The 26,290-nt window shown below is 43.9% G+C and overlaps 1 protein-coding gene across 1 annotated transcript in view; it reads left to right on the forward strand.

Moving 5' to 3' along the window:
• Positions 1-25,890, forward strand: part of DNAH6 (dynein axonemal heavy chain 6) — a 174,706-nt gene extending 148,816 nt beyond the window's left edge. Inside the window, exons 66-77 of the mRNA XM_016202528.2 lie at positions 2,636-2,724; positions 3,488-3,634; positions 5,354-5,492; positions 11,398-11,517; positions 12,048-12,169; positions 13,732-13,861; positions 16,426-16,553; positions 18,334-18,519; positions 19,052-19,124; positions 20,033-20,184; positions 22,935-23,157; positions 25,641-25,890. Of these exons, the coding sequence (XP_016058014.2) occupies positions 2,636-2,724; positions 3,488-3,634; positions 5,354-5,492; positions 11,398-11,517; positions 12,048-12,169; positions 13,732-13,861; positions 16,426-16,553; positions 18,334-18,519; positions 19,052-19,124; positions 20,033-20,184; positions 22,935-23,157; positions 25,641-25,744 (1,613 nt within the window). The 3' untranslated portion in view covers positions 25,745-25,890. The remainder of the gene's footprint in view (positions 1-2,635; positions 2,725-3,487; positions 3,635-5,353; positions 5,493-11,397; positions 11,518-12,047; positions 12,170-13,731; positions 13,862-16,425; positions 16,554-18,333; positions 18,520-19,051; positions 19,125-20,032; positions 20,185-22,934; positions 23,158-25,640) is intronic.
• The last annotated feature ends 400 nt before the right edge of the window (positions 25,891-26,290 follow it).

The following is a 26,290-nucleotide window of genomic DNA, read 5'->3' on the forward strand; positions in this document are numbered from 1 at the left end:
CACTATAGAAGGAGAGAAGTTAAACAGAGTTGAGATTACCACCAGTTCCCTTAGAGTAGCATTTTACCGCTTTGTATCCCAACTACAGTATCACCACCTTCTTTCCCACTTAAGAATGTATAATGGGCTGCGAAGAGATACGAAGTGGAGTTAGAATTTACTCATTTTAAAGCGTTAGTATAAAAAGAATTGAAACCTTAGGAATGGTAATAAACAGGGTGGGTCCTGCTTCTGCACTCTGCCAGGAGGCCATGGGAGAGAACCACCGACCTAAAGTATCCAGAGCCCTCCCCTGGGGTCTTCTTTTGTGTCTCGACCACAGAAAGCTTCCTGGAAAGGTGAGAGCTGTGCAGCTGCTCTTAGAAGGGACTTGACTTCATGCTGCCCATTAAGGAGAAGAGCTGCTCCCTCAGAGTGGCCAGCCTGCAGAGTGGCCAGCCTGCGGTGGTTACCAGGCGATAGCCAGGGCTTCTCCGCCTTCCCCTGAAGGCCCCTGGCCGCCTGGTTCCCCTGCCCTGCCTCCTGCAGGCTGCTTCTAACAAGGCTGAAGAGTCATTCGCATCTACCGTCCAGAGTCTCCACTCTTTCCACTCTTGCAGTGCAAATAAGAGATGGCCTTATTCCAGATAGTCCTGTGGCTTATTTCCATTTAAATGATTAAAGAAAAATGACAAGAATGTCTTCCTTATGATTTAGGGATCCCAATGATTAGGGTTATCATTAAGAAAAAATGCCAGGGAAGGCATCGAAAAGGCAGTTTGCTGCAGTGTTACTGCATGAGCCTTCAGAATACAGAGACGTGTTCAGCTTGCCTGTGACCCGTACAAGAGCATGTACCAGTTCGTCAAGGAAGCTGGGGGGCTGTGGAAGCCAGAAATCCTTAGTGGGTTTTAAGTGATTGCATCTCACTAACACTTAAGTGAATAGAAAAATCCTCCTCTGGCCCTTGTTATGGTCATTTATTAACAATTTGAGTTCCGATGTTTAACTTGAATTAGTATAAAATAAAATACATTTGGGTGATAAGCTGAAAAGAAAAAGTGAACGAAAAAAAGAAACAGAAACTCTGGACATGAAATTTTAAGACCCAAGTAGAGTTCTACCCCCACCACTTCCTGACTGTGCATATTACATTCCCACTCTGGGCCTCAGTTTCCCCAGCTATAAAATGATTGCATCGTATCATTGCTAGAAGTCCCATGCTAAGATGATTTCTAAAGTTCCATTCCAGCTCTAAACTTCTATGATGTCTGTGAAAATTAAGATTCTTGATGCTTTAACAATTATAAGAAAAAGTGTGGAAAAAAGTAGAAAACACTTCTCTAAACCTGGCCTTTTTTTATTCTTCGGGTTTTTTGGTTAGTGAAATCTTTAGCCCTAAGACTTCAGTTGATGTTTGACTTCTATGCCTAATAGTTTCTATGTGCAAGTAATTTTAGTGTTGCTCTAGAGTTGTACTAGGGCTAACTTTTAATTTTGGCTATTTAAAGTAGCTCATTAATTTAACTCAGAGAAACATAAATTCAACCTTGATCTGCAGTCATTCATTCAATAAAACTTGAGAACGTACTATGCACCATGCACTGTTTTGAATGCTTAGGGTATGTCAGTGAACAAAACAACCCCAGATACCTGCTCTCCTCAAGCTTATATTCTAGTGAGGGGAGACAGACAATAAATAAACCAAATGTAAGTAATTTATATGGTAAAACAGAATATGGCCAGTGCTTTGGAAAACATTAAAAGGAGAGTAAGGAAAATCAGAAAGGTCAGGATGGAATGTGGGTAGGGAAGAAGGGTGGATAGCAATTTTAAGTGGTGTGGTCCGGGAAGACCTCTTTGAGAAGGTGTCACTTGATCAAGACTTGAAGAAAGTGAGGGAGTCAAAGGAAAAACATTCCGGGCAGAAGGAACAGGTAGTGCAGAGGCCCAGGGAGGGAGCCAGCCTGGCGTGTTGGGGGAACACCATAAATGCACTTAAAAATCAGTACCGAGAAAGTCACCTTTGGATGATTCCTGCGTCTTCCTGTGATGCAAATGGTGATTTTCCCAACATTGCTTTGGCCTTTTTAACCTAGAATGGAGCACATTCTTTCTTAGATTCTCAGTCCTCAGCTCTGAAAGTGTATTGGCTTAACCTCTTGATGTTCTGCTTGAGGTCTCTCCATTTCCCTGATCCCTTGGTTCCCTCTGCACCTTCTCTGCAGAAGGGAGAAGTCCCCTTCTTCTCCATAGGCTTCCTGACCTCTTTTATGCAATTCGCCTTTAATTGAATGGTTAAGAAAAAAACTTCATGAGCATAAACGCACTGGCAGTCACTGTCTTCTTTTTCAACTGAAATTTTTCTCCATTTCAGAGGGAAGGCCCTTAACATCTCCTCCAAGTATTGAAAATTAACACGTCTCTCATTTCTTTACTCAAATGTGCCAGTGTCTAGACTGCCAGACCCCCCTGTATGAAGATTTCTGTAAAGATTCCCTCAGAACATTTTACAACACACTTAAAAAAGATTAACGACTCTTTAAACAGGGCTTACAGCAGTCTTTTGCTACCCTATAATAATAACTGCTTATAGAAAAGTGTTACTGAGAGTTAAGCATTTCCCTTTTTATTGTTTTGTCTTTGTTTTGAACAGATATTGCTATCAAGGACAGTTTTCGACTGTTTTTAAGTTCCATGCCTAGTAGCACATTTCCTGTTACAGTTCTTCAAAACTCTGTCAAGGTAACGTGTGCACGTGGTTGGAGTGACGTGAAGTGGCTGGCCTCAGAGTGTTCACCCAGTGGGTCCAGGGAGCTCAGGCCCCGAGCAGGGCTGTGTCCGTGTCTTGCAGCCCGGGGGGAGGGAGGGGGGAGTCAGTCTCTCTTCCCTGGATAGCCAGCAGGGAAGCAGTTTCCCAAGCCACTGCCCATCCTTGCACCCTTGTCCTGTTGGTCATTCAACTCTTCCCCCTTCCCCTCGATCAAAACCTGTCAAGGATGCAGAGTGATGAGAACAGGATCCTTCCCAGAGTTAAAGGAATGTTTCAGCATTTGAGACGCAGGAAGACCTCAGGCTGCTGGGTTTCAGTGCTGAAAGTTTCCAGTATGTGAGCAGCATCTGAGGATGTTCACAGGGGTGTTCAGAAGGGATCCCTCTTCCTTCCCTGCCCCACGTCATCAAGGCAAAGTGTGGGATGATGCCGTGTGTTGGGACGACCAGAAAATCCGATGCAAAAGGCCTTGTCTAGAAAAACGGACACCAAATGGAAGTGTCTGGGGTCCTTGTGCAGGTGGTTTACCCACTGTAGGTATGAGGACCCTACCAGGCCTTGTTCTCCCAGGACGGAGCCTGAGCAAGTTACAGAGCAGGCATGGAGGTGCCAGGATACCCTGTGGGCATTGGTTGTGTACATTTTCTCAGTGGCTTCGGTCCACATGTGTTATTCAGAAATAACGCAAATCTGTTAAATCACCCTCTCTGCTACGTATGTTCCATCTAAATCCAGGTAACCAACGAGCCTCCAAAAGGCTTACGTGCAAATATCAGACGAGCATTTACTGAAATGACTCCTTCATATTTTGAAGAAAATATACTTGGACAAAAATGGAGACAAATAATATTTGGCATTTGTTTCTTCCATGCCATTGTTCAGGTACACTCAATTCTGTTCCTTAATAGAAACAAGAAAGTGTATTTTGTGAAAATAAATAAAAAGTAAGAATTAAATGAAAGCTTACAAATGGCATCATGAGGCCCTGTTCTGTGTCTGAACCCAAGTAGTTTTAACTCAGTTGCTGATCTCTGTGCTCCCCTTGCCTCGGTATCTCCCAACCTTGCCTCCCAGCTCTATTCTGATCTGACTTCAGACCACCATCACCTGGATGATTACAGCAGATCAGACTCAAAGCACAAAACTGATCTCAGCTATGCCTCATTCCCCAAAATCTGCTTCCCCTCCAGACTCTTATTTCTGAAATCAGTGCTCCCCCTCCCCCATAAGGAGAATTTCAGGATTCTTTTTGTTCTTCCCTCTTGACACATACATATTATTAAACCCTCATTTTTCTTGCAATAAGTTTACTCTCACTTGTTCCTATTTGAGTGGCTGTGCCAACCTTCAGAGCTTCCTCCCTGTGACTCGAGTCCCAAGTCCCCTGAAAGATGATCTTCAGATGAGCAATACTTTCTCCTTCCTTCTGTTCAAATCTCACTGCTGTGGTCTGGTGTTTATCCTGTGGCCTTGTCTTTGAATTCCGACTCTTCAAATCTGTATTTCTAGATGGTATCTTGATTGGACTGATCGACTGCTTTTCAAATGTGTAGTCTATAGAGAAAAATACCAGTATAGAAAAAAAAGATTATGCATGTAAGATATGGGATAAGTAAACAAGATCCTACAGGAGAAGATCCAAGAGGATTGGGTTTCCAGGTATGAGGCCCTTGTTCTAGTAAAAGCAGTTGAGATGAGGAAATGATTTAAAATTTAGAGAAAATATGAAAGCAAGAGAAGAGAACATAGGACCAATACTCCGGTATAATCAATCATCAGTTTAGAATTAAGAAATTAAGGTGGGATAGGTAGAAAACAAACAGAGGGAAAGATTTCATTATGAGAAGTCATGAAACAAGGATTATAATTCTCTGTACCAGTTCTAAAAAAAAAAAAAAAAAAAAAGACATCACTGTAGAGAAGTCAGTATGCAGTCAGCAGAGCACAGCACGACTGAAGAGCCTGCGTGATGGACACGCTCCTTAGAACAGTAGGGGGAGCTCTCTCCACTGGATGGGGATGTGTCAGTATTTTTTTTATATATATCTTTATTGATTTCAGAGACAGGAAGGGAGAGGGAGAGAGAGAGAGAAACATCAGTGATGAGAGAGTCATTGATCAGCTGCCTCCTGCACACCCCTGCTGGGGATGGAGCCCGAAACCTGGGCATGTGCCCTGACTGGGAATCGAGCCCCGATCACCTGGATGCTAGGTTGATGCTCAACCACTGAGCCACAGAGGCTGGGCTAGTGTCAGTACTTTTAAGCCAAAGGATACTAGTTGGGATTTTTTTCATATTTTGTTGGAGAAATATTTTTTTTTTACCATGAAGAACGAATGTTCTTTGACAGGTCTGTCCTATTTCCAGTAACATCAATTGTTCTTTTAGAAATATTAGAGAGGGGCCGGTACTGGAAGACCAGGTGCCTCCTCGTTTGGTGGGAGCCACACTGAAAGCCCAGCTGAAGTTAAACTGCATGATTAACTGATTTCACAGAATGAGGATGCCCGACTTCAATAGGAACCTTTTCATTTTCAATATTTTACACAAAATCAATTCTAATAAATTTTATTTAAGACGGTTTTTATTTTCCATTCCAGGAAAGAAAAAAGTTTGGCCCTCTTGGTTGGAACATCTGCTATGAATTTAACGACAGTGACAGGGAATGCGCTTTACTGAACCTCAACCTTTACTGTCAAGAAGGAAAGATTCCCTGGGATGCGCTGATTTATATTACTGGTCAGTAGGCCCACATGGCCACGGCATCCAGCTGTGAGCCTCCAGCTGGTTCACACCCACCTGGCTCACACCCACCTGGCCATACAGAGATGGCTGCCCCCCAGTGTTGGGTTGTGGTGGTGGTGACTTCTGATACTCCCTTTGTGACGATAAGACCATGACCAGTGTATCATAACAATATTTACACATAGAAAAATGGGACAGGTGTTTCCTCCAGTAAGAATAGCAAAAACTTATATTGTTCTTGCTACATGCCAAGCATTATTTTGAGCACTTCCCATTAATTAGCAGGTTTAATCCTCACAACCCTGTAAGGTGAGGACAGAAATTATATACCTATTTTACACTTAACTAACCTGAGGCACACCGTCCGTTTATAAGTGGTGACGCCAAGGTTTGAACCCAGACGATCTAGCCTCTGAAGTCTGTGCGCTTAAATTCAAAAGAATCTGAACATTGATTGAACTTCTGATTCAGGCGTGCTTGTGAGAAAGGGAAAAATATTTCAGGAATTAAAAGTTTTAGCAACTATTAATTATGGCCACATGGGATCTTTCTGACCAAATTAGACCCAGTTTGCACCATGTAGGTCCGAATAATGAAGCAGAGATTTGCACTGGGAAGCGGGGGAAGGGAGAGCTCTGGAAGGGAACAGAATGGGAATGGGTGGTCTTCACTGGTGAGCAAGGGGCATGTGAAACAGCAGAGAGGCGTCAGGTGACCTCGAGCCTTGAAAGGCAAATGAAACCTTCAAACAACGGATAATAAAACAACAGATAATAAAAATGGATGAGGGCCTATCCTCAGGGTGGACCTAGAAGGGCGAGAGGGTGGGCATGGAATCTGGGAGGCGACTTTATGCCCCGGCCTCCTGTGGGGCCAACAGTGCCGAACAAGATGGTGATGTGAGCAGCTCTGCTTACCCTGAATCTTCCACGTCCTAGTTTTTGTCTCCCTTCCCCCACCCCTAGAACCCTTAACCTCTCAGGTTACGTCAATCTCTACTGCTATGGAAGGAACGGTGGTTTATTTTATTTTATTATTTTATTTTACTTATTTTATTTTATTGAGAGCGAGAGAGAGAGGAACATTGGTTTGTTGTTCCACTTACTTCTGCATTCATTGGTTAATTCTTGTACGTGCCCTGACCCGGGATTGAACCCGCAACCTTGGCGTATCAGGACGACACTAACCAATTGAGCCACCCGGGCAGGGCAGTAAACTGTGTTTTTAAAAGGATAAAAAGGAACAAGACAAGATGTATCTACTCTCGCTACTTCTATTCAACACTGTGTTGGAGGTTCTAGCCAGGGAAGTTAGACAAGGAAAAGAAATAGAAGTCGTCCAGATTAGAATGGAAGAAGTAAACCTGTCATTATTTGCAGTAGACATGATCTTGTGTATAGAAAAGTCTAAGAAGTTCACACACACACAAGAAAAACCCTAGACGTAATACTAGCGAAAAAATTAAAAGAAGTGCAGGCGTGTACACTGAAAACTGAAAAGTATTGCCCAAAGTATTAAAGATGACCTAAATAAATGGAGAGACGTGATATGTTCATGAATTAAGAGACATGATATTGTTAAAATGGCAACATTCTCCAGACTCATCTATACATTTAATGCAATCCTACTTAGCACTTTTGCAGAAATTGGCAAGCAGATGATAACATTTGCATGGAAATCCTAAGGACTCCAAAGAGCAAAAACAGCCTTGAAAACACAGAACAAAGTCAGAAGAGTTAGTGTCCCAATTTCAAAACTTCTGCAAAGCTCCAATAATCAAGACAGTGTGGTACTGGCATAAGAATACACATATGAACCAATGCAACAGAACTGAGAACCGAGAAATAAACCCTTTATATTTATGGTTAATTGATTTTTAACAAAGGTACCAAAACAATTCAGTAGGAGGAGGATAGCCTTTTAACAACTGATTCTGGGATAATCAGATATCCATCTGTAAAAGGATGAACTTGGATCCTTATCTCACACCATATACACAAAATTCAAAATGAGTGATATATCTAAATATGAGAGCTAAAACTATAAAACTCTTAGAAAAAAGCATAGAAGTAAATCTTCGTGACCTTGGGTTACTCAATGACTCCTTGGATATGAGGCAAAAAGCACAGCAATAAAAGAAAAAAAAATAAAATGTTTAAAACATTTAAATCTTTCACACTTCAACAAACACCATCAAGAAAGTGAAAAGAGAAAACCACAGACTGAGAGAAAATATTTGCAAATCATATCTCTGATAAGGCAGTTGTATAAAAAGTATATAAAGAATTCCTACAACTCAGCAGTAAGAAGAAAAATGATCCAGTGGGGGGAAAAAATGAGCAAAAGGTTTGAATAGATATTTCAACAAAGAAGACCTACAAATGCCCAGTAAGCACATGGAAAAACGCTCAGTCATTAGCAAAATGAAAATTAAAGCCTCATCACACCCACTAGAATGGCTATAATAAAAAAGACAGGTAGAAACAAACGGTGACAAGAATATGGGGGAAATGGAGCCCTCGTGCATTGCTTGTAGCAATGAAAAATGGTGCTGCTGCTTCGGAAATTTTTTTAAATAGACTTACCATATGAACGCAGAAATTTCACTTCTATGTATATACCCAGGAAAAACGAAAACGTGCACACAAAAACTTGTAAACATATGCTCATAACAGCATATTCATAATAGCCCCAAAGTGGAAACAACCTGAATGTCTTATCAGCTGGTGACTGAATAAGTAAACTCTAGTATATCTATGCAATGTAATATTACTCAGCCATAAGAAGGTATAAATTACCAATACATGCTCAACATGGATAAACCTCACAAACTTTATGCTAAGTAAAAGAGGCCAGATACAAAATAGCATCTGTTGTATGGTTCCATTTATATGAAATTTGCAGAAAAACCAAATCTCTACAGACAGAAAGTATATTTGTGTTGCATGGGGCAAGGGGTAGAAATGTGGAGTGACTGCAATGGGCACAGATTTTTTGGGGGGGGCGATAAAATCGTTCTAAAATTAGATTGTTGTGATGGTTAATTTACAACTTGGTAAATTAACTAAAAGCTACTAAACTATACATTTTATTTTAATATACATTACTAATACATGTATTAATTATACATTTTAATTCATATATAATTTTATGTGAATTTTAAAATTATAACTCTCATTAAAGATGTTTTTAAAAGGGGGTAAAAAGCAACACTAATTGATATTTGCTAGTGGTGGGATTTTAGGCAGTCACTTAGGGAATTAATCCAGAAAATACTGACTAGGACTGCTCTGATAGATGCTGGAAATACAAAGATGTCATTGTCCCTGCCTACCCAAAACTCAGGCGGTGGAGAGTAGAGATAATGAATAAATTATAATATACTATGATAATTACCAGATTAGAAGTGTGTGCACAATGCTATGGGAATTCAGAAGGAGCAGCTAACACTGTCTGGAGGAGCCTGGGAAAGCTCCACCAAGGAGGCAACGGTCAAGCTGGGTGCTGGTCAGTGAGCTGGGCTCACCAGGAGAGGAGGCCGGAGAGCCCACTGGGCAGGAAACAGTGACGTTTAAAACCCCCTGTGTCCATGTGTGGCATGACCATAGACACCATGAGGCGGTCAGTGGGGCTGAAGCATAGGATGAAGAGGAAATGTGCGATGCAGGGGACCTTTGTCTTCAACATCAAAAAAGAGAGAAGCCGGGACACACCCTGAAAGGCCTGTGTGCTGTTAATAAATCTGGGCCCTTCCTTGTAGGTAACTGTTGGCAATTACTGTCTTTTCGGGTGGGAAGAGGTGCGGTAACTTGTAAAGCTATAACCAGTGCGAGACAAGGAGTGAACGGGGGCGGCGGGGTCTGGACAGGAGAGAGTAAGCGTAAATATTGAGGAGGCTTTAAATGCAGGGGGGCGTTTGGAGTTGAGAGGGGCATCTTAACACTTCACAGCGTCGGCTACAGCTGCAGCAGGCCCTTAGATCTGAGCTCCAAGTGGGCAGGACAGAGCCAAACCCAAAGCCTCTCCAGTTTGTACTGGGCCATCCCCGAGCCAGCCCGTGGGGACAGAAAAGGAAGAGAGGAGGAGACCACCCCGCAGGCTCTGTGGTGCTGGCACCGGGACACGTGGCGGGCCTGTGTGGTGGGCACCCTCTCCCCAAGGCCCCTCTTCTGAAATGACCCACCCAGAAGACTCCTTCCTAAAAGTGAGACTAAAAGCGAGTCACCTACTCTGCATCTGAATGGGAGCGCTGCTGTTCACCCAGTTTGATCCAAGGGAGGGATAAAGCGAAACCTGGATGCAAAAGCACAAAGCCCGATGCTTTCTAAGGAAAATGTTCCTGTGCTGCTTCTCAAGATGCAGACCGTTTAGTTGGAAACGTTTTTTAGAATAATACGCTTTGGAGCAGCGCTTTCCTTTCACCGCTGACTTTTCTGAGACACCGTCAGGTAACTGGAGAAATTGGAGCTTTACTTTCCATCCGGCCCCAAGGGTCCAAGAAGAGCTTCAGGTTAGGCCGAGACTAGATGGGCTCACCAAAGAGATTTAAGCCAACTTTGTGTCCCAAGACTTCCCAGAGGGTGACGGAAGAACATTCCCAGGAAAGCGCAGCAGCATCTCTCCATTCTCTCTTAGAATTGCTAATACAGGGACTCAGCTACTTGGCTATCACCCCTGGTTCCCACCTCCCCTCCCCTCCCCCTGAGGCCTGGTCCAACAAGACTGACCAGGGTGCTTCACCAGGGGAAGGAAGGTAGGCGTCCCTGCCGGGAGCGCAGGGAAGCACACTGCCACCTTAGAAGAAATAAATTGAGATTCCAAAGACTAAAATAACTTTCTCTCAACCAACCATCTGGGCTTCGAAAAAAATGAATAAACTTTTTTCTGACATAATGGAAGAGATGGAGATGAGTGTGGACGAACAGTTAAATGATTCAGAAGTTGACAATGTCAGTATCATAAATAAAACCCTTCCAGGAACACGACAGTATTGAATAGTGAATTCTAGCAATGGATGTGGATTTTTTTCCCCCGAGAATTATTACAGCAATAGGTATTATTCCAATGCAGAATATATCGTTCTTGGCCCTGGCCGGATAGCTCAGTTGGTTAGAGCATCACCCCAATACACCGAGGGTGTGGGTGTGATCTCCGGTCAGGGCACATACAAGAAGCAACCCAATGATGCATAAATAAGTGGAACAACAAATCGATGTTTCTCTCTCTTTCTCGCTCACCCTTTCTCTTCCTCTCAAATCAATAAATCAGTGAAATGCATGTCATTCTTACTTGTAATTTGTGGATCACAATGGAGCATGCTGAACGTAGCTTCTTTGTGGAAAGAGACGGATGCTAATAAGTTTAATTTCCCACAACATAATTTCTGTGAGGCAGGTTGTGTCTTTCACTTTGAATCTATCATTTCCCCCTAGCTTAATATCCATAATTTGTACAGTACGTATAGTTTGGATGCCTCCTTGTAAACTCGTTGCCCCCTCCAAAAGCAATGTTTCACAGAAAGTGTGTTTTAGAATCCTGCAGTCAATGATGGGATGACATCCCTAATCGATATTTTGAGGCAAAAAAAAACAACAACAAACCCATAAAGAAGGAAGAAATACATAAACAGAACTCAGTGGCTTTAGTTTCAGTTATTTGGAAAATGCAAAATAATTAGAGTAGAGCTCATATACCAGATTTTTTTTTCTGCTTTTTAAAAATTGACTTTTATTCTTTTCTGGGGAGGTTGTGGGAGGAAACTCCGTTGTGCTATTTCCACTCTCAGTGTTGTGGGAATATACTACAATAAATGTGTACAGAAATAAACCTGTCAGAATTGGAATATGTATATCAGTAAAAAAGAAATAATAATATGTTTTAAAATGCACATCCTTTGCAGGTGAGATTACATATGGTGGTAGAGTTACAGACACCTGGGATCAAAGATGCCTTCGTACTGTCCTGAAAAGGTTCTTTTCTCCTGAAACATTACAAGAGAATTATAAATATTCCGAATCAGGTGAGTGACTTTCCAGTACTATGGGAAAGACCTTTTCTGAGGTGTTGGCAGCATCTCTCAGCTTTCATACAGGAGTCCTCTGGGTCCAGCCCTCGCAACCCAGTCCCCAGGCCCGCCCTATCCCCAAGCTCGGCCACCTTCAAAACTGGTTTGGTCCTAACAGCACAGGGCTATCTATTGTTTTGTTTCTTTTCTAAAATGGGTTGTGTTCTGCAGATGTGTTTTCAAAGTTATATAAATTTGGAGCCCTTAACAAGGCATAGCTTTCAGCAACACATCCCTGAATTGGAGAATCGTGAAATGTTCTGGAGGAGACACCCTGAAAGGTTAGGACGCTAACCGGGCCCACAAGGCCTCAAGAAAAGGCAAAGAAACTAGACACAGCACGGAGGCTTGGGAAGGACCGTCCTTGTTTCTGTGCGAGACAGCTGATTACAGCCACCACCTGAACCTGGCAGAGAACCCCCCCAAACTTGGCAGCACAAAGCTAGCCTATCTGAGACCTCTCCTTTCTGTGTTTTCAATAACAGGCATCTATTTTGCACCCTTGGCCGACAGCCTGCAAGAGTTTAAAGATTACATTGAAAATCTGCCTTTGATAGATGACCCAGAAATATTTGGAATGCATGAAAATGCCAACCTCGTTTACCAGGTGTGTGGCCTTTCAACGTAAAATATATATTCATATCGTGTATGTAAACTTGAAACATCGGTAATCACCTCACCAGCTCTGATAATATTGTTAAATAAACAAGTAAATGTTTCATCTTAACTTCAGCATTTGGTTCCAATTTAGCTGGTTCCCTCTGGGTCCCTCACAGAACCCTAAAATCATGATGCATTTTCCTGTCACTGGCTACCGCCACCCACCTCCGGGCCTGCCTACTCCACAATCTACCCACTAATCTACCATAACATGGGGATTTGGGTGATCACCCAGACACTCCCGTCTCTTCTGCCTTCTCCCACTGTGCTGGGCATATTTGTATCATTTTACACAGGCTTATGGACCCACAGATGATTACATTATAAAAGTACAGTAACAGATATCCAAGACAGATAAATTAAAACACTGTTCTTTAAAAGCACAGCTCATCAAGGTCACAGTACCAGACCACAGCAATAGCTCCAAAGAGCAGGCTGGACAATTTTACTCCTTGAAGACCTCCTGAGTCCCCACCGTTACCTAAGAGTAGTCCAAGGTCCTCTCGAGGCTCCCCCATGACCTGGCCACTACATACCTTTCTAGTTTTGTCATCTGTCATGGTCAGGAGTCTGTGGCTAAACCAAAGCCATGAAATGAGCTATGTCCCTGAAGGCCCTGGAATGCTCTAAGGGTTAAAAACTAGGTTGGTCTCAGGAGGCTAAAAGGAATCAGCTTTCTTTTTTTTTTCCCCCTTAATCTTTCTTTTTAATTTAAATTTTGCCCCTACAAGTGTTAGAGGGTGAGGTTTGCCTAGATAACAAGAAATCCACGCAAAACAACAGAGGAACTTCGAGAAAAAACACCAAGAGGTTAATGCTCTGAAACCTCACGTCACGTTTCCACCATTAAAATTTTCTGTAATGAGCCATAATTCTTTTAGTTAAATATTTTCTCAATTGCCCGGCTTGTGTGGCTCATTGGTTTGGCATTGGTTCATGCACCAAGGTCACTGGTTCGATTCCCAGTCAGCACACATGTGTGGGTTGCAGGCTTGATCCCCAGGAGGCAGCCAATCGTTGTTTCTCTCTGTTTCTCCCTCTCCCTTCCTCTCTCTCTAAAAAAAAAAAAAAAAAAAAAAAATCAATAAAAACATATTAAAAAATAAACATTTTTTCAATTAGAGAATTATGTTCTAAAACTCAATTCTCATTATTTCTTCCTCACTTTCATAAATGCCTTTTAAATGATTAGCTAAAAAATTTCAACCATTTTTATTGTGATAAAATATATAACATAAAATTTTTCCTTTTAACCATTTTTAAGTATACAGTTCAGTGGCATTAAGAACTTTCACACTGTTTTTCAACCAAAAAAATTTAACTGTAACAATGACAACTATGTACTGTTCTTTTCCAATGAGCACATTTTTACCAGCTCTATCTTCAACATAAAAAAAAAAAAGCCGTTTTTGATAACTGCCATTATTTCTAAAAGTGAACTATACATGCTAAAAATATTATTTTTTGAGAACTTGAGTCTTACTGTTCTGTCTCTTCCCACCGTTACAGTACAAAGAGACCAACACTTTGATCAACACCATACTTGAGGTTCAGCCCAGGTCGTCTTCTGGTGGAGAGGGGAAAAGCAATGATGAGATTGTCCAAGAACTCGTTACTTCCATCCAGGGCAGAGTCCCAGGTAATAAATAATTTCTGGAATCTGTATACAGTGGAGCTTTTAGGAATAAAAGAGCTGAGTGATAAGCAGGTGTCGAGCTGCTAATTATGTAGACTTGTCTTTACATAGAAAGCTCTTGTGATGTGGGAGGCCCCGTTTATAGACAGACTGGAAGCCTCCAGCACCTCAGTTGCCATAGCATAGGAGCAAATTGCTTTCTAGGCAATGTGACCTTAAGCACACTTTTTTCTGAGCTTCCTAATGTCTCTAGATCTGTGCTGTCCAAGAAAGTACCCACTAAGCCACAGGTAGCTACTTAAACTTAAAAATTCTCTCTCAGTTGCACAAGTGGCATCTCAAGTGCTCCCATATCGGATGATAAAAGATCATTTCCATTATTGCAAAATATTCTATTGGGCAGCCCTGCTCTAGAATCCATGTCTTGTTTTTTGGTTTTTTGTTTTTTCCATTCAAGATAAACAGCTGAATTAATCTCCCCTTGTTTTCTGGTGTGTTAAGGAATCACAGAGATCCACTTTCACACTTTTCTTAGAACAACTGTAGATTTAGATTTGTTAATCTATTGGTCATGGTTGGGAGAGATGTAATTATAAGGGAAAGAAAACTGAAGCAGAAAATAAAAGAATGACTGTAAGATAAACTGTTTCTCCCTCACAATAATTCTGACACCAAATATATGGATCTTTCCCTCACATTGAATAGTTTTCCAACTCTCTGGACACCAGCTGGGTGTCCCTACAATTTAATTCTCACACTGAGTATCCAGAGTTAGCACAGTCCCACAACAAGACTGCCCCCATTTTAGATGCCAATTCAGGTCCCAGGTTGTGACCTGTACTTCTGACCCGCCAGCTATAAATAGAGGGTTCCCACACCAGCCCCTTCTTGGGTTCAGTGATTTTTCTAGAACAGCTCACAGGACTCAGAAAAACATTAGTTTTACCAGTTCATTTTAAAGGATATCACACAGGCTAAAGAGCCAGATGAACAATCCATAGGGGAAGGTCCAGAAGAGTCCCGAGTGCAGGAACTTCTGTCCCTGTGGAGTCAGGGTGCACCACCCTCCTGGCACATGGGCACGTCCACCAACCAGAAGGTCTCCAGGCCCTTTCAGTTAGGGTTTTTAGGGAAGCTTCACTTTTCGTAGGCATGGTTGGTTGATTAAATCACCAACCTCCAGCCCCTCTCCTCTTCTAAGAGGTCAGAGAATGAAGCTGAAAGTCCCAAACCCCTAATCACAGGGCTGGTTCTGCTGACAGCAGGCTTTTCCCCATGCATCTGGGCTTCCCAAAGTCAACTCAGTAGCAAACTAGATGTGGTCGAAGGGCTGTGAATAACAAAAGATGCTCCTTTTACCTTAATCACTCAGGAGTATTGCAGGAGCCAGGGTCACAAACCAAGTATTACAAAAGGTGATGCCCCTATTGCATTTATCACTTAGGAAATTACAAGGGTTTCAGGAGCTCTGTCAGGAGCTAGGGATGAAGGCCAAAATATATAATATCACAGATTGAGTCTTGCCAAGTTCCCCAGGAAAAAAAGGGGGTCTGTGTGACCTCAGAAACCAGTTATCTGCCTCCTAAAACAGGCCTCAAAAGAATCTCTTCTTGGGCAGAGTCCTGTTGATGCTGATGTAAACCAAGTCAGTTATTTTAGAAAGCAATTTTTTTTTAATTTATGTTTATTGTTGAAAATATTACAGATGTCCCCTTTTTCCCCCTATTGACCCCTTTCACTCTCTGCCCCAGGCCTTCACCACACTGTGGTCTGTGTCCATGGGTTATGCATATATGCGTGTAAATTCTTTGGTTAATCTCTCTCCCCCACCCACCCCACCCCCACCTTCCCTCTGAGATTCCTCAATCTGATCCAAGTTTCATTGTCACTGAGTTAGTTTTGTTCATCAGTTTATTAAGTTCTTTAGATTCCACATATAAACCAGATCATGTGATGTTTGCCTTTCTCTGCCTGGCTTATTTCACTCAGCATAATACTCTCTAGGTCCATCCATACAGTCCCAAAGGGTACAAGATCCTTCTTTACAGCTGCATAGTATTCCTTGGTATAAATGTCCCACAGCTTTTCCTTCATTTTTTTAGAGCTTACATGAGCCTCTGCTGGATTGTAGGGGGAAAGAAGAGCAAAATGTTTGATCCGGCTTGAACCATGGGCCTGTTTCATAATTCAGCCAGTCCCTTTGACTTACACTCAGTAACTTGGGATAAATATGAATTCTCTCATCTCTCAGTCTCCCAGTGCCAGCCCTCCCCTCCCAGAGGCACTGCGGGTGTGCTGGGAAGAGGGAGGCTTACGTGCCTGCATGGCAGAGCAGGCTCGGGGCCCTGGCACCTCTGATCTCAGGGATGTCTCTTATCTACCAGGTAGCTGCTTGTCCTGCTAGCACTAGCTACTGACGTCTGCCTGGCCTGACTCGCGTTCAGCCTCGGCCCAGGTGCAGGAGAAGTTGCTTGAAGAAAGGTTAAGACAAGTACATTAGAACAGCAGTGACATGAAGACAGAAATCACTGAGAACTGACCTGAGGAACTGGCTCTCTCTGTTTCAGAAATACTGGAAATGGAGACTGCTTCTGAGAGCCTCTTCGTCAAGGATTCTCAAGGACGCCTTAACTCCCTGACCACCGTCCTTGGACAAGAAGTGGACCGGTTTAACAGCCTGCTGAAGCTAATCCACGTATGCCCGCTCACTGCCATCGCTGCTATGGGGTCTCAAAGCTGTGCAGAGAATTGTATAAGGACAGGAGGGTGCTTAGAGCTTCCCATTCCCACCCCTTCAGCATTTCCATCTGAATGTGCCAGCAACTGTTCAAACCCAACCTATTTAAAATCGAATTTCCCCTCCCCAAACAAGCCGTCCTGCCCTCTCTCTGGCTTCGTGAACATGGGACATTACAAATCCCCGGTCTCCTCCTCAGAATTACCATTGACAGACTAGACATTTGACCAGAGACCTAAGCATTAGATATTCAGTTCTTGTTCCTGACATTTAGTTTGCATTTAATAAGATGGTCTTTATGAAGACTGTGAAAACCTGCATTTCTCAAAGTGTGGGTCACAAAACACCAGCATTAGAATGTACTATGCTGCCAAGTTCAAAATGTAGAGTCCCAACCCCACTCCAGACCTGAGAGGGAATTCCTGGAAATTCCTGGGCATGTGGATTTTAAATACCACCCCCCCCCCCCAAATGATTTCACTGCAACTAAAATTTGAGAACAATTATTTGGACCTTTGCCTTATGCTCAGGAATACTTTCTCTCTAGATGGTCTTGAATTTATAGTGATGGCTGAACGCCTTCCCGGTTTCTATGTGTATAACTCTGATAAGGAAAACAAAAGCTATTAGAGACCAAATACTGACCATCAGCAGGAAGAGTTTTACCGCCAAGCAGGGAACCAAATACCTAGCACAGAGTCAGTGCTCAGTGATTAGACTGGGGAGGACGGGTGGGGTAAATCTTTCAAAGCCAAACGCCATCTGTCCCCTACTAAGAAAACATAGTGTCTGAATGTTTCTGTTTGGCTGGCAATGCCTAGGCTTGTGGGTTAGGGGGACACGGGGCAGCTGGATATATAAAGTCCTTGCCTCGGGACTGTGGCAGCCAGGCAGGTATACACCAGCATCATCAATCCAGGTGGCCAGACAGGCGCTTATCACCTTCTGTATTGAATGAATCAGGATACAGATTAAGCTGCTGTGATAAAGGTTCCCAAATATAGCAACCAAAACAAGAATGGAAATTCACTTGTGTCTCAGTTAACTGCCCAGAGGGAGCCCTGTCTGGGGCAGGTAGTTAGTCGATGTTGCTTTCTGAGCTCATCCAGGGATCCCAGCTGGAGGGTTGGCTCTTCCAGCCTTAACAGTAGCTTCCACTTCTGGGCCTAAGGTGGCTGCTGCAAGTGTCCCCTTTTGCTAGTCAGTGGGGGGAAAGAGGGCTGAGGGACAGCAGCTTCCTCATAAAAATGTGACCCAGAGGTTGCATACATAATTTCTTCTTGTATCGTTAGCCGAAACTCGGTCACATGGCCACAGCCCAGCTGCCTCTGGGAGAAAGGGGGCCTCTGGGAGGCTGCTCCGAGCCCAGCCAACACGAGGGGCGGGGGAACTGCTGCTGGTCTCTGTCTCTTCCACGTCACCCACCTGCGGACAGACAAGGCCGAGTATCACTTCCTCCATGAGCTCTTCCTGGAACCCCAGCCCTTCCAGCCACCGCCGGATGACTTAAGGACCCGTCCTCAGGGGTCCATCAGTTGGGGTGCTGTGTCTGTCACTGTACTTACCACGTTGTTTTATAAATATCCTTCCGTGGCCTGACCCAGCAGACAGCGTGCAGAGGAAGGAACCCAGCAAGAGGGCCTTTCAGCCCAAGCCAGCACCTGCCCCCACGAATGGGTGTCATTCCCACTTGCTAATTACACCCGTGAAGGGCATCAACCCTTTCCTGTTCTTTCAGACGTCTCTAGAGATGCTCAACAAAGCCATTGCTGGATTTGTGGTGATGTCCGAAGAGATGGAAAAGGTGTACAACAGTTTCCTCAACAACCAGGTTCCCTCCCTGTGGTCCAACACAGCCTACCCGTCCCTGAAACCACTGGCGTCATGGGTCAAAGACCTTATTCTGAGGACCGCATTTGTGGACGTAAGAGAATGCTCTTCTTTGCGATTGGATCAATCTAGTGACACAGCTGGCCCTAAGGCCCTGGGGAAGCCCTAGCTAACTAAAAATCGACAACCCTGCAGGAATCACCTGAGCCCAAAGAAACAGAAACTTTCAGAATGGCGTCGCTTTAGACATCTCACGTTAATTTATCGCGTAGCTTGTCCTCGGCCCTTATTCCAGCGCCCCGATTTAACTGCAGGCCGTCCTTGGGGGTTCCCGCCTAGCTCAGGGCCTCCGCTGTGAGGTCCAGGGCCCATCTGAACTGGGTCCAGACTCCAGGGTGACCTTGCTGCCCCCTCCGTTTTCTGCAGCCTCTGTAATAACCAGGTGCTGGGTTTGTGGTCAGGCCGGGGGGTGAGGAAGGCCGTGAGGATGGGGCTGGTAATTTAGGTTCACTCAGGACCGGTTTCGATTCTGCCCCCTGAGAGGCCCCCCAGAATATGACTTGGAATTAAACGACAAGCTCCATCTCAGGAAAACGGTACATTGTGGTGTAATGTTTCTCCTTCAGCTGTGGCTCAAAAGGGGGCAGCCTGTGTCCTTCTGGATCTCCGGGTTCTTCTTTCCTCAAGGATTTCTAACAGGTACGAGTGCTTTCCCCAAAAAAAATCCCCCAGGAAGGATCACGACTTGTTCCACACTGGGCCTCCGGGAACTGGCAAAGTGGCACAGCAGCTAACGGCCTAACCATGAGGCTGTTGATGACAGGGAAGTCCAGTGAGGCCCTGCTCTTCCTCGCCTGCCAGGGAAAACCATGACAGAAGCAGCAGATGTTCCCCACAACCTAATCCCTGCCCTTCTCGGGTTATGCAAGTGCGAACACCGCCGCCCCTGTGAACACACACAGTGTGCCCCAATTCCCTGTGAGACCCATGCTCAAAGGCACCACAGGCTCTCCACCTGCTCCAGCCCCAACTCTAAGCAGCTTCCTTCCCTCTAAAAAATACTCTTTATAAAAAATTTTACTTTCTAGTTATAATTGACTAAAAAATACTCCTGATGTCCCTGTGTCATCCCGGGGGATAGAAGGCAGCTACTCCAGGGATTCCTGCTAGGGAGCCCTAGAGTGGACGAGGGCCTCTGGGCTACTAGATACTACTCAGCTGAGTCCTTAATCTCTCTCATCCTGAATCCCTAATAAACAGCCCATACAAGACAGCTGAGCAAGACGGTCCAGTGGGAGAGACTGGGCTCTGAAACTCCCTCCCTGGTGGGTCTCCCTCATAGCAGGGCAGTGCACTTCAGACTTAGTCTCCCCCCTTCTCTTCCCAACCACGACCACAATACTTGTGTTGGCCCCGTCCCTCCCAACATCACCCACAGGCTCCCCGTCTCCGTGAACTAATTCAGACTAAGATGTTAATGGTTGAGTCAGCCACAGAGAGGAGGAGCTGTAATGCTAGAGCAGCCTGGTTGGGGCAAGTGGGGGCTATGTTTGGGCGGTAGTGGTCTTGTTTGGAGGACCCATTTTTCTAATTTCTTATGTTTACAGGAACTCTTCAAAATCACGCTCGAAAATACAATTTGCCTATAGACGAGCTCAGTTTCAAGTACAATGTAATTCCTGCCTATCGGGATCAAGCCGCGGTTATAGAAGCTGCCAAGACAGTGAAGTTTGGACAAGAACTGCCCATGGACATGGAGGTATTGTCTCCCCAACTGTTGTTACAGCAAAGCAGCTTCCGTCTCACTGTCATTCAATACCTTGGCCGACCTCCCCTGCCCCTCCTGCCTCCCATATGTGGGAGCAGAAGGGGCAGGATGGGGCTCACACACCCCAAGGCCAGCTCCCCAATTAACAATGACTAGATCTGAACCCAACATAGAGCTGGGTGGGAGGGAGATGCTGTCACACCAACAAGCAATTCTCAAACACCAGTTGGCATCCTATAATTCAACTCAGTTCTGACACTACCCAGAGACGGCATCAGATCCCACAGGTCAAGGGTTCAGTCCTACAAGACCGGCCCCCATTTCAAACGCCAGTTTGAAGCCCACCATGTCACCTGTGCTTCTGACCCACTAGCTATACATCAGGGGTTCCCATGACCCCATCCTGGGGTCCAGTGAATTTGCTAGAGTAGCTCAAAGAACTCAGAGAAACTTTTTACTTAACTAGTTACCAGTTTATTATAAAAGGAAATAACTCAACAGTGAGATGGAAGAGACACCTAGGGGAAGGTATAGGGGAAGGGAACCGAGCTTCCACGCCCACCAAGTGTGCCACTCTCTCCACGTCGCCACCTGTTCACCAACCTGAAGCTCTCCCAACTCAGTCCTTTGGGTTTTATGGAGGCTTCATTACAGTCATGATTGATTGAATCACTGGCCATAGGTGCCTGAACTCAATCTCCAGCTCTTCTCCTCTCCTAGAGGTGCTGCTGGGAGGAGACACACTGAAAGTTCCAACCCTCTACTCACATGATTGGCTCCACTGGCAACCAGCCTCCATCCTTAGGTGCTGTCCAAAACCACCTCATTAACATACCAAAAGACATAGCTATCACTCTCAACATTTAGAAAATTCCAAGTATTTTGAGAGCTGTGAGTCAGAACCATGGAGGAAGACCGAATATATATGAGAAAAATATTTTGCTTATCTGAATGACCAAATATATATATTTCTTATAAATCACAGATACCCACAGTAACTTCTCCTTGTGGAGACAACATAGCAAGAGGTTAAAAGCAAGTTTCAGCATCAGGCAGGCCTAAATTTAAATTCTGACTCTCCCCCTCCCCAGCTGTGTGTGTGAGAGCAATTACTATCATGTCTGCACCTCAGTGTTCTCATCTGTAAAATGGGGCTGATGTCACAGCCTTCAGAGTTGTAGTGCAGTGTAAATGAAACTGCAGATGTTGTGTGACCCACACATAGTGCACACACAATAAATATTACTGTGGAAGGTGAATTATCTGCATCATTCAGTCAGGTGTCTCCTAGCAGAAATGATATGCTAGATTCATATACCTAACTGAAGAACTAATAGGAATGCACTGAGGACTCAGTTTAAACTCTTTGCTCACATAGCTTACTCCTCCCGAGCAGAGGCTCTCAAAGTGGGGCCCCTAGACCAGCTGCATCAGCATTGCCTGGGAACTTAATAGAAACGCAAATTCCAAGGACTCATTCCAGGCTTACTGAATCAGAAATCTATATATTTTAACAAGTCCTCCATGGGGTTCTTAGCCCACTAAAGTTTGAGAACCACTGCTCTAGCATATTAGTGATTCTCAACTTTGACTGCAGGTTAAAATCACCTGTAGTGTAATTTTAAAAATCCCGATGCCCAGGCCACATCCCAGTTAGATTAGAATCACCAAGACACATCAGGCATCATTATTTTTTAAATCTCCCCTGGTGATTCCTGTATACAGCCAGGGATGTGAACCACCGCTGCCAACCTGAGCCGCCCAACTTAGAGGCACTGAGATATTGATGGGGAAAGGAGCCTCTGCCTCAAAGCACTGACTCACCCCAGTGGGCCTTATTATTTCTGGTATGTGTCATGAAATCAAAGATCTGCTCCAGACTGCGCTTGCCAATAAAGTATTCACCAACCAATCAGCTGGGTTGGGGTGTGTCAGGAACCAGCCTGAAAGACAAACAAACCTGAGTGGAAGGGTGGGAGTGAAACAGACAAAGTTATGGGATCAGGAGGGCTGCCCTCCAATGAGGAGCACCCCAAATGGCTTCAACACCTTTGTTATATAATGAGTCACAAACAACTGGTAAGGAGGTGAGGGGGATACAAAGCAGTTCCTTCAAGGCTGCACAAACACACTTTCAGAGTAAACACCCTGCCTCCTGCATGAGCCCAGACCTTGGTAACTTCTTTATTTCGGCTCCTCATGGGAACTTGTGGGGAGGGTCTAGTCCTCGACTCCAGACCCTCAGGCTATGTGGACCATGTCCAGACACGTCACCGGCTCCCAACAGGGGTGAGTGGCTTTTACTAAGTAAACCTGCCTTAAAATATCATGGTCTTAAGTAGGAATTGCTCCTGGGCAGTTCTGTCAGCACTCCTCTACTCCCATACCCTTGAAAGACCTTGCTAAAAGATAACCGAGGATAATCTCAGCCCTCTTAGCCCACCTGCTTCCCATGACAAGGGGAAAGCCTTCACATGATGGTATCAGGTATCCTGAAGCCCATGGGTGGGTTTCCCAGGGGTATCCCCTATTAGCCATGTTGATGGACTATGGGATTTGGTGTCAGACTGAGAAGCAAGTTGCTTTACCTTTCAGGGCCTCAGTATTCCCTCCAGAATGGGAGGAACAACAGCAGTCCCTCCAGTGGCTCTTACAGTTGACCGAGGCTGAGGGGCGGGGGAGGTGCCCCCAGCTGCCCGTCGCCTTCCCCTCTCACCTGCCAGCCTCTGGGTCTGTTTCAGTTGCCTTCTCCGGAGGACGGCGTGCTCGTTCACGGCATGTTCATGGATGCTTTCCGGTGGGACAATGATGAGATGGTGGTAGAAGATGCTCTGCCAGGACAGATGAATCCAGAGCTGCCTGTGGTGCATTTTGAACCTCAACAAAATTATGAGCCAAGCCCAACACTTTACCACTCCCCACTTTATAAAACAGGGGCCCGAGCAGGGACACTCTCCACCACAGGTGAGCATGTGGGAACATTGGTGCTAGTAATGACCAAATGCAAACTACAGTTGAAGCCCAAACACGAAGCTTTAAGCCTAGCGAGCTGGCCCAAGATCTCCCTTAAGCAGCTTCAAATGAGGCCACTTACACAGCTTTGTAAGTGTCGTAAATTCTGTTTATTTTCATCTGGAGTATGGATGGATATTTTAAAACTGATGCTTACTTCTGTTAGTCTAATGAGGAGAAAATAGTTTATTAAGCAGGGACTTCTAATTTTGAAATGATGGAGTGAGTAGACACTAAAATCTCTCACTAAATCCATTGAGACTCATCGAAGAGATTTAAAAATAAATTATTAAATGGAGTATGCCATGCTGCCAAAAGGGAAATCTGAGTAGACCTGAAACTGAGATACAGCCCTGAAAAAAGGAACCAGACAGAAAGAAAATCCTCTGAATAGATAAGCCGAATGTAGACAGCAGGGGTAAGCAAGGAGAATGAGCTGGTGAAATCGCTCAAAAATCTTGACATTGCAATTTTTTTAAAAAAAGGACACTGTGGAAAAAGTCAAAATTTCCAACATTTATCTAGTACGCAATTTAGGAGAAAGTAGAGAAAATGGAAGAGTGATAATATTTTTTTAATAATGGCCAATAATTTCCCATAAAAGGAGAAACACTTGAGTCCTCAGATTAAGAGATCTCACAAAGTCCTCTTAGGGATAATTTTTTAAAACATAAACAAATAATCAAATTTTAAAAAGAAACCTAGATATATCAAAGTGATACTTAAGACTGTCAGAGATAAAGAAAATCCTCAAAGCAAACAGATAAAATGTATTAACATGCTGAACTTAAAATTCCAGAGAATCAGATTGACACGGGCGACTCACATTATCCACTTAGCCACAGTGCACATTAAAAGATAACAGAGAAACACCTTCAAAGGCCAAGGCAAAACAACTTTGAACCAAAATTGGAAATGCAACCAAATTATCATCCAAAAGGCAGAATGTGTTAAAGACATCTAGGGCATACAAAGGCTCTAAATTAATCACCACTGACCCTCTAGTTATGACAGACAAACACACTTAAATCTTTAAAAGTTTGACCATAACAATGATTTTAATAATAATTTGGAACTAAATTTCCAGATGATGGAAATATGGAAGATGAAGCAGGACAGAAAGAACTGAAAATTAAAAAAAAAAAAAAAAAAAAAGACGTTTCCCTTTTGATTAGAGAATATAGATACTGATGGTATTTCTTTTTCTAATAAAATCTTCAGTTAAAGTATGTCCTTTAAGGGTAACATACAAACTAGAACTAAAATAGACACTCCTATCCCCTGCCCAATCTCCCACTCCTATTACAAATCGAAAAAGTTATCAAGAGGTTATTTTTGAAATTAATAATGGTATGTACACATTTTGGTGACACATTTATTTACATTGGATAAACATCTAGGGTGGAATGACTGGATTGTGTGGTAGGTACATGTTTAACTTTTTAAGAAACTACCAAAATGCTTTCCAAAGGGCCACACCATTTAACATTCCCACTAGCGGTGGCTGAGGGTTCCAGTTGCTCCTCACGCTCATCACCACCTAGTATGGTTGGTCTTTTAGGTGATAGGTAGGTAGGTAGGTAGGTAGGTAGGTAGGTAGTTGGTAGATAAATAGATAGATGATAGTGGTATCCTATTGCAGCTTTAATTTGCATTTCCCTAATAATGACATTAACCATCTTTTCTGGTACTTATTTCTGTCTCCTCTGGTAATGTATCTGTTGAAATCTTTTGCCCATTTTTTTATTGATTCGTTTGTCTTGTTATTGGCTACAATCCCAACAGGAACTCTGTCTTTTCGGTAAGAGGAACCAAGATAAGGTGGTAATTAAATGGTGTTGCACTGGCACAAGACTTGGCCAATAGAGCAAATGTGCTAGAGAGAGAGCCCTGCAACAACACACTGTGCATATTTGGGAACTGGACATAGAACAGCAGCAGCATTTAACATTGGCCAGGAACAGAGAAATTATTCCACAGATGGACAATTGGTTATGCCACACTCAGATCCTTGTCTCACACTACAAACAAAAATTAAATCACAGGTGGATTCTACAGACTTACTCATCACTAAATATTAAAATTATTAATCCTAAAGAAGTAATGGTTTTAAGTAATGATTATCCACAGCTGGTACATCCTAAAAAAAAAAAGCGATCAGACATACAGTGCCTCCTGATGGAAGTACACACCACATAGGAAGTATTCTTGCCAAAAAGCTCAAACATTAATGTGGCCATGTCTCTAGATCTAACCACCCATTTGCAAGGATAGAGGAACATGTTTAAAATCACCACAGGGTTGCTGTCAGCAAAGTGCAGACTCTGGAAAACTACAGGTCAAACCCAGATGTCTTGACTCCTAGTACGGCACTCTTTGTATTAAGGGGTTGTTCTTTAAGTAATGACCCCTTTTTCCCCTGTATCCTCAACTAGGTCATTCAACCAACTTTGTGGTGACCGTCCTTTTACCCTCCAAGAGATCCAAAGATTACTGGATTGCCAAGGGATCGGCTTTGCTCTGCCAGCTGAATGAGTGAGACGGGGCCACTCGGTGCTGAAGAGAAGCAGGCCAGAGATCTTTGAAAGGGAAGAGAGAGCGTGACTTACACGTGAGCAAAACAGCGTTGCTTCTGATGTGACTTAAGGGCAGTAAGTGCGGCTCCTACTTCTCTTATAACCTAAAATAAAGTGTTTGAGTTTGTCTTTCTGTTTGGTAATTCAACCTCTGCTGTGAAAGCAGTGGGTTCAGCTCCCGTCTCTTAAACCTGCTCCCCCTTCCCCAAAAGAGATTCAGGAAGCTTCCCCTTAGTGACTTGGGAGGCCCCATGGGCAGCGAGACTCCGCACCTCTTTACCCACACACGCTTCCTTCCTCTCCACGCAAATATGAAAGGCCTGGGACACACTTTAGCCATATGGCCCTGGGGGCAGATGAAGACCAGATTTCTAGACCAGGCAAAGGCTCAGAGCCTTCACCATGGGAGGCTGATGCTATGACCACGACAACTGGTAGCAAATGAGCAGGATAGTAAGATCCTGGCCCACAGCGCCAGTTCCCTGACTCCACCTGGCTGTATTACAACC

The sequence above is a fragment of the Miniopterus natalensis genome, chromosome 13 (genome assembly GCF_054644295.1).
Source record: "Miniopterus natalensis isolate mMinNat1 chromosome 13, mMinNat1.hap1, whole genome shotgun sequence".
NCBI lineage: Eukaryota > Metazoa > Chordata > Mammalia > Chiroptera > Miniopteridae > Miniopterus > Miniopterus natalensis.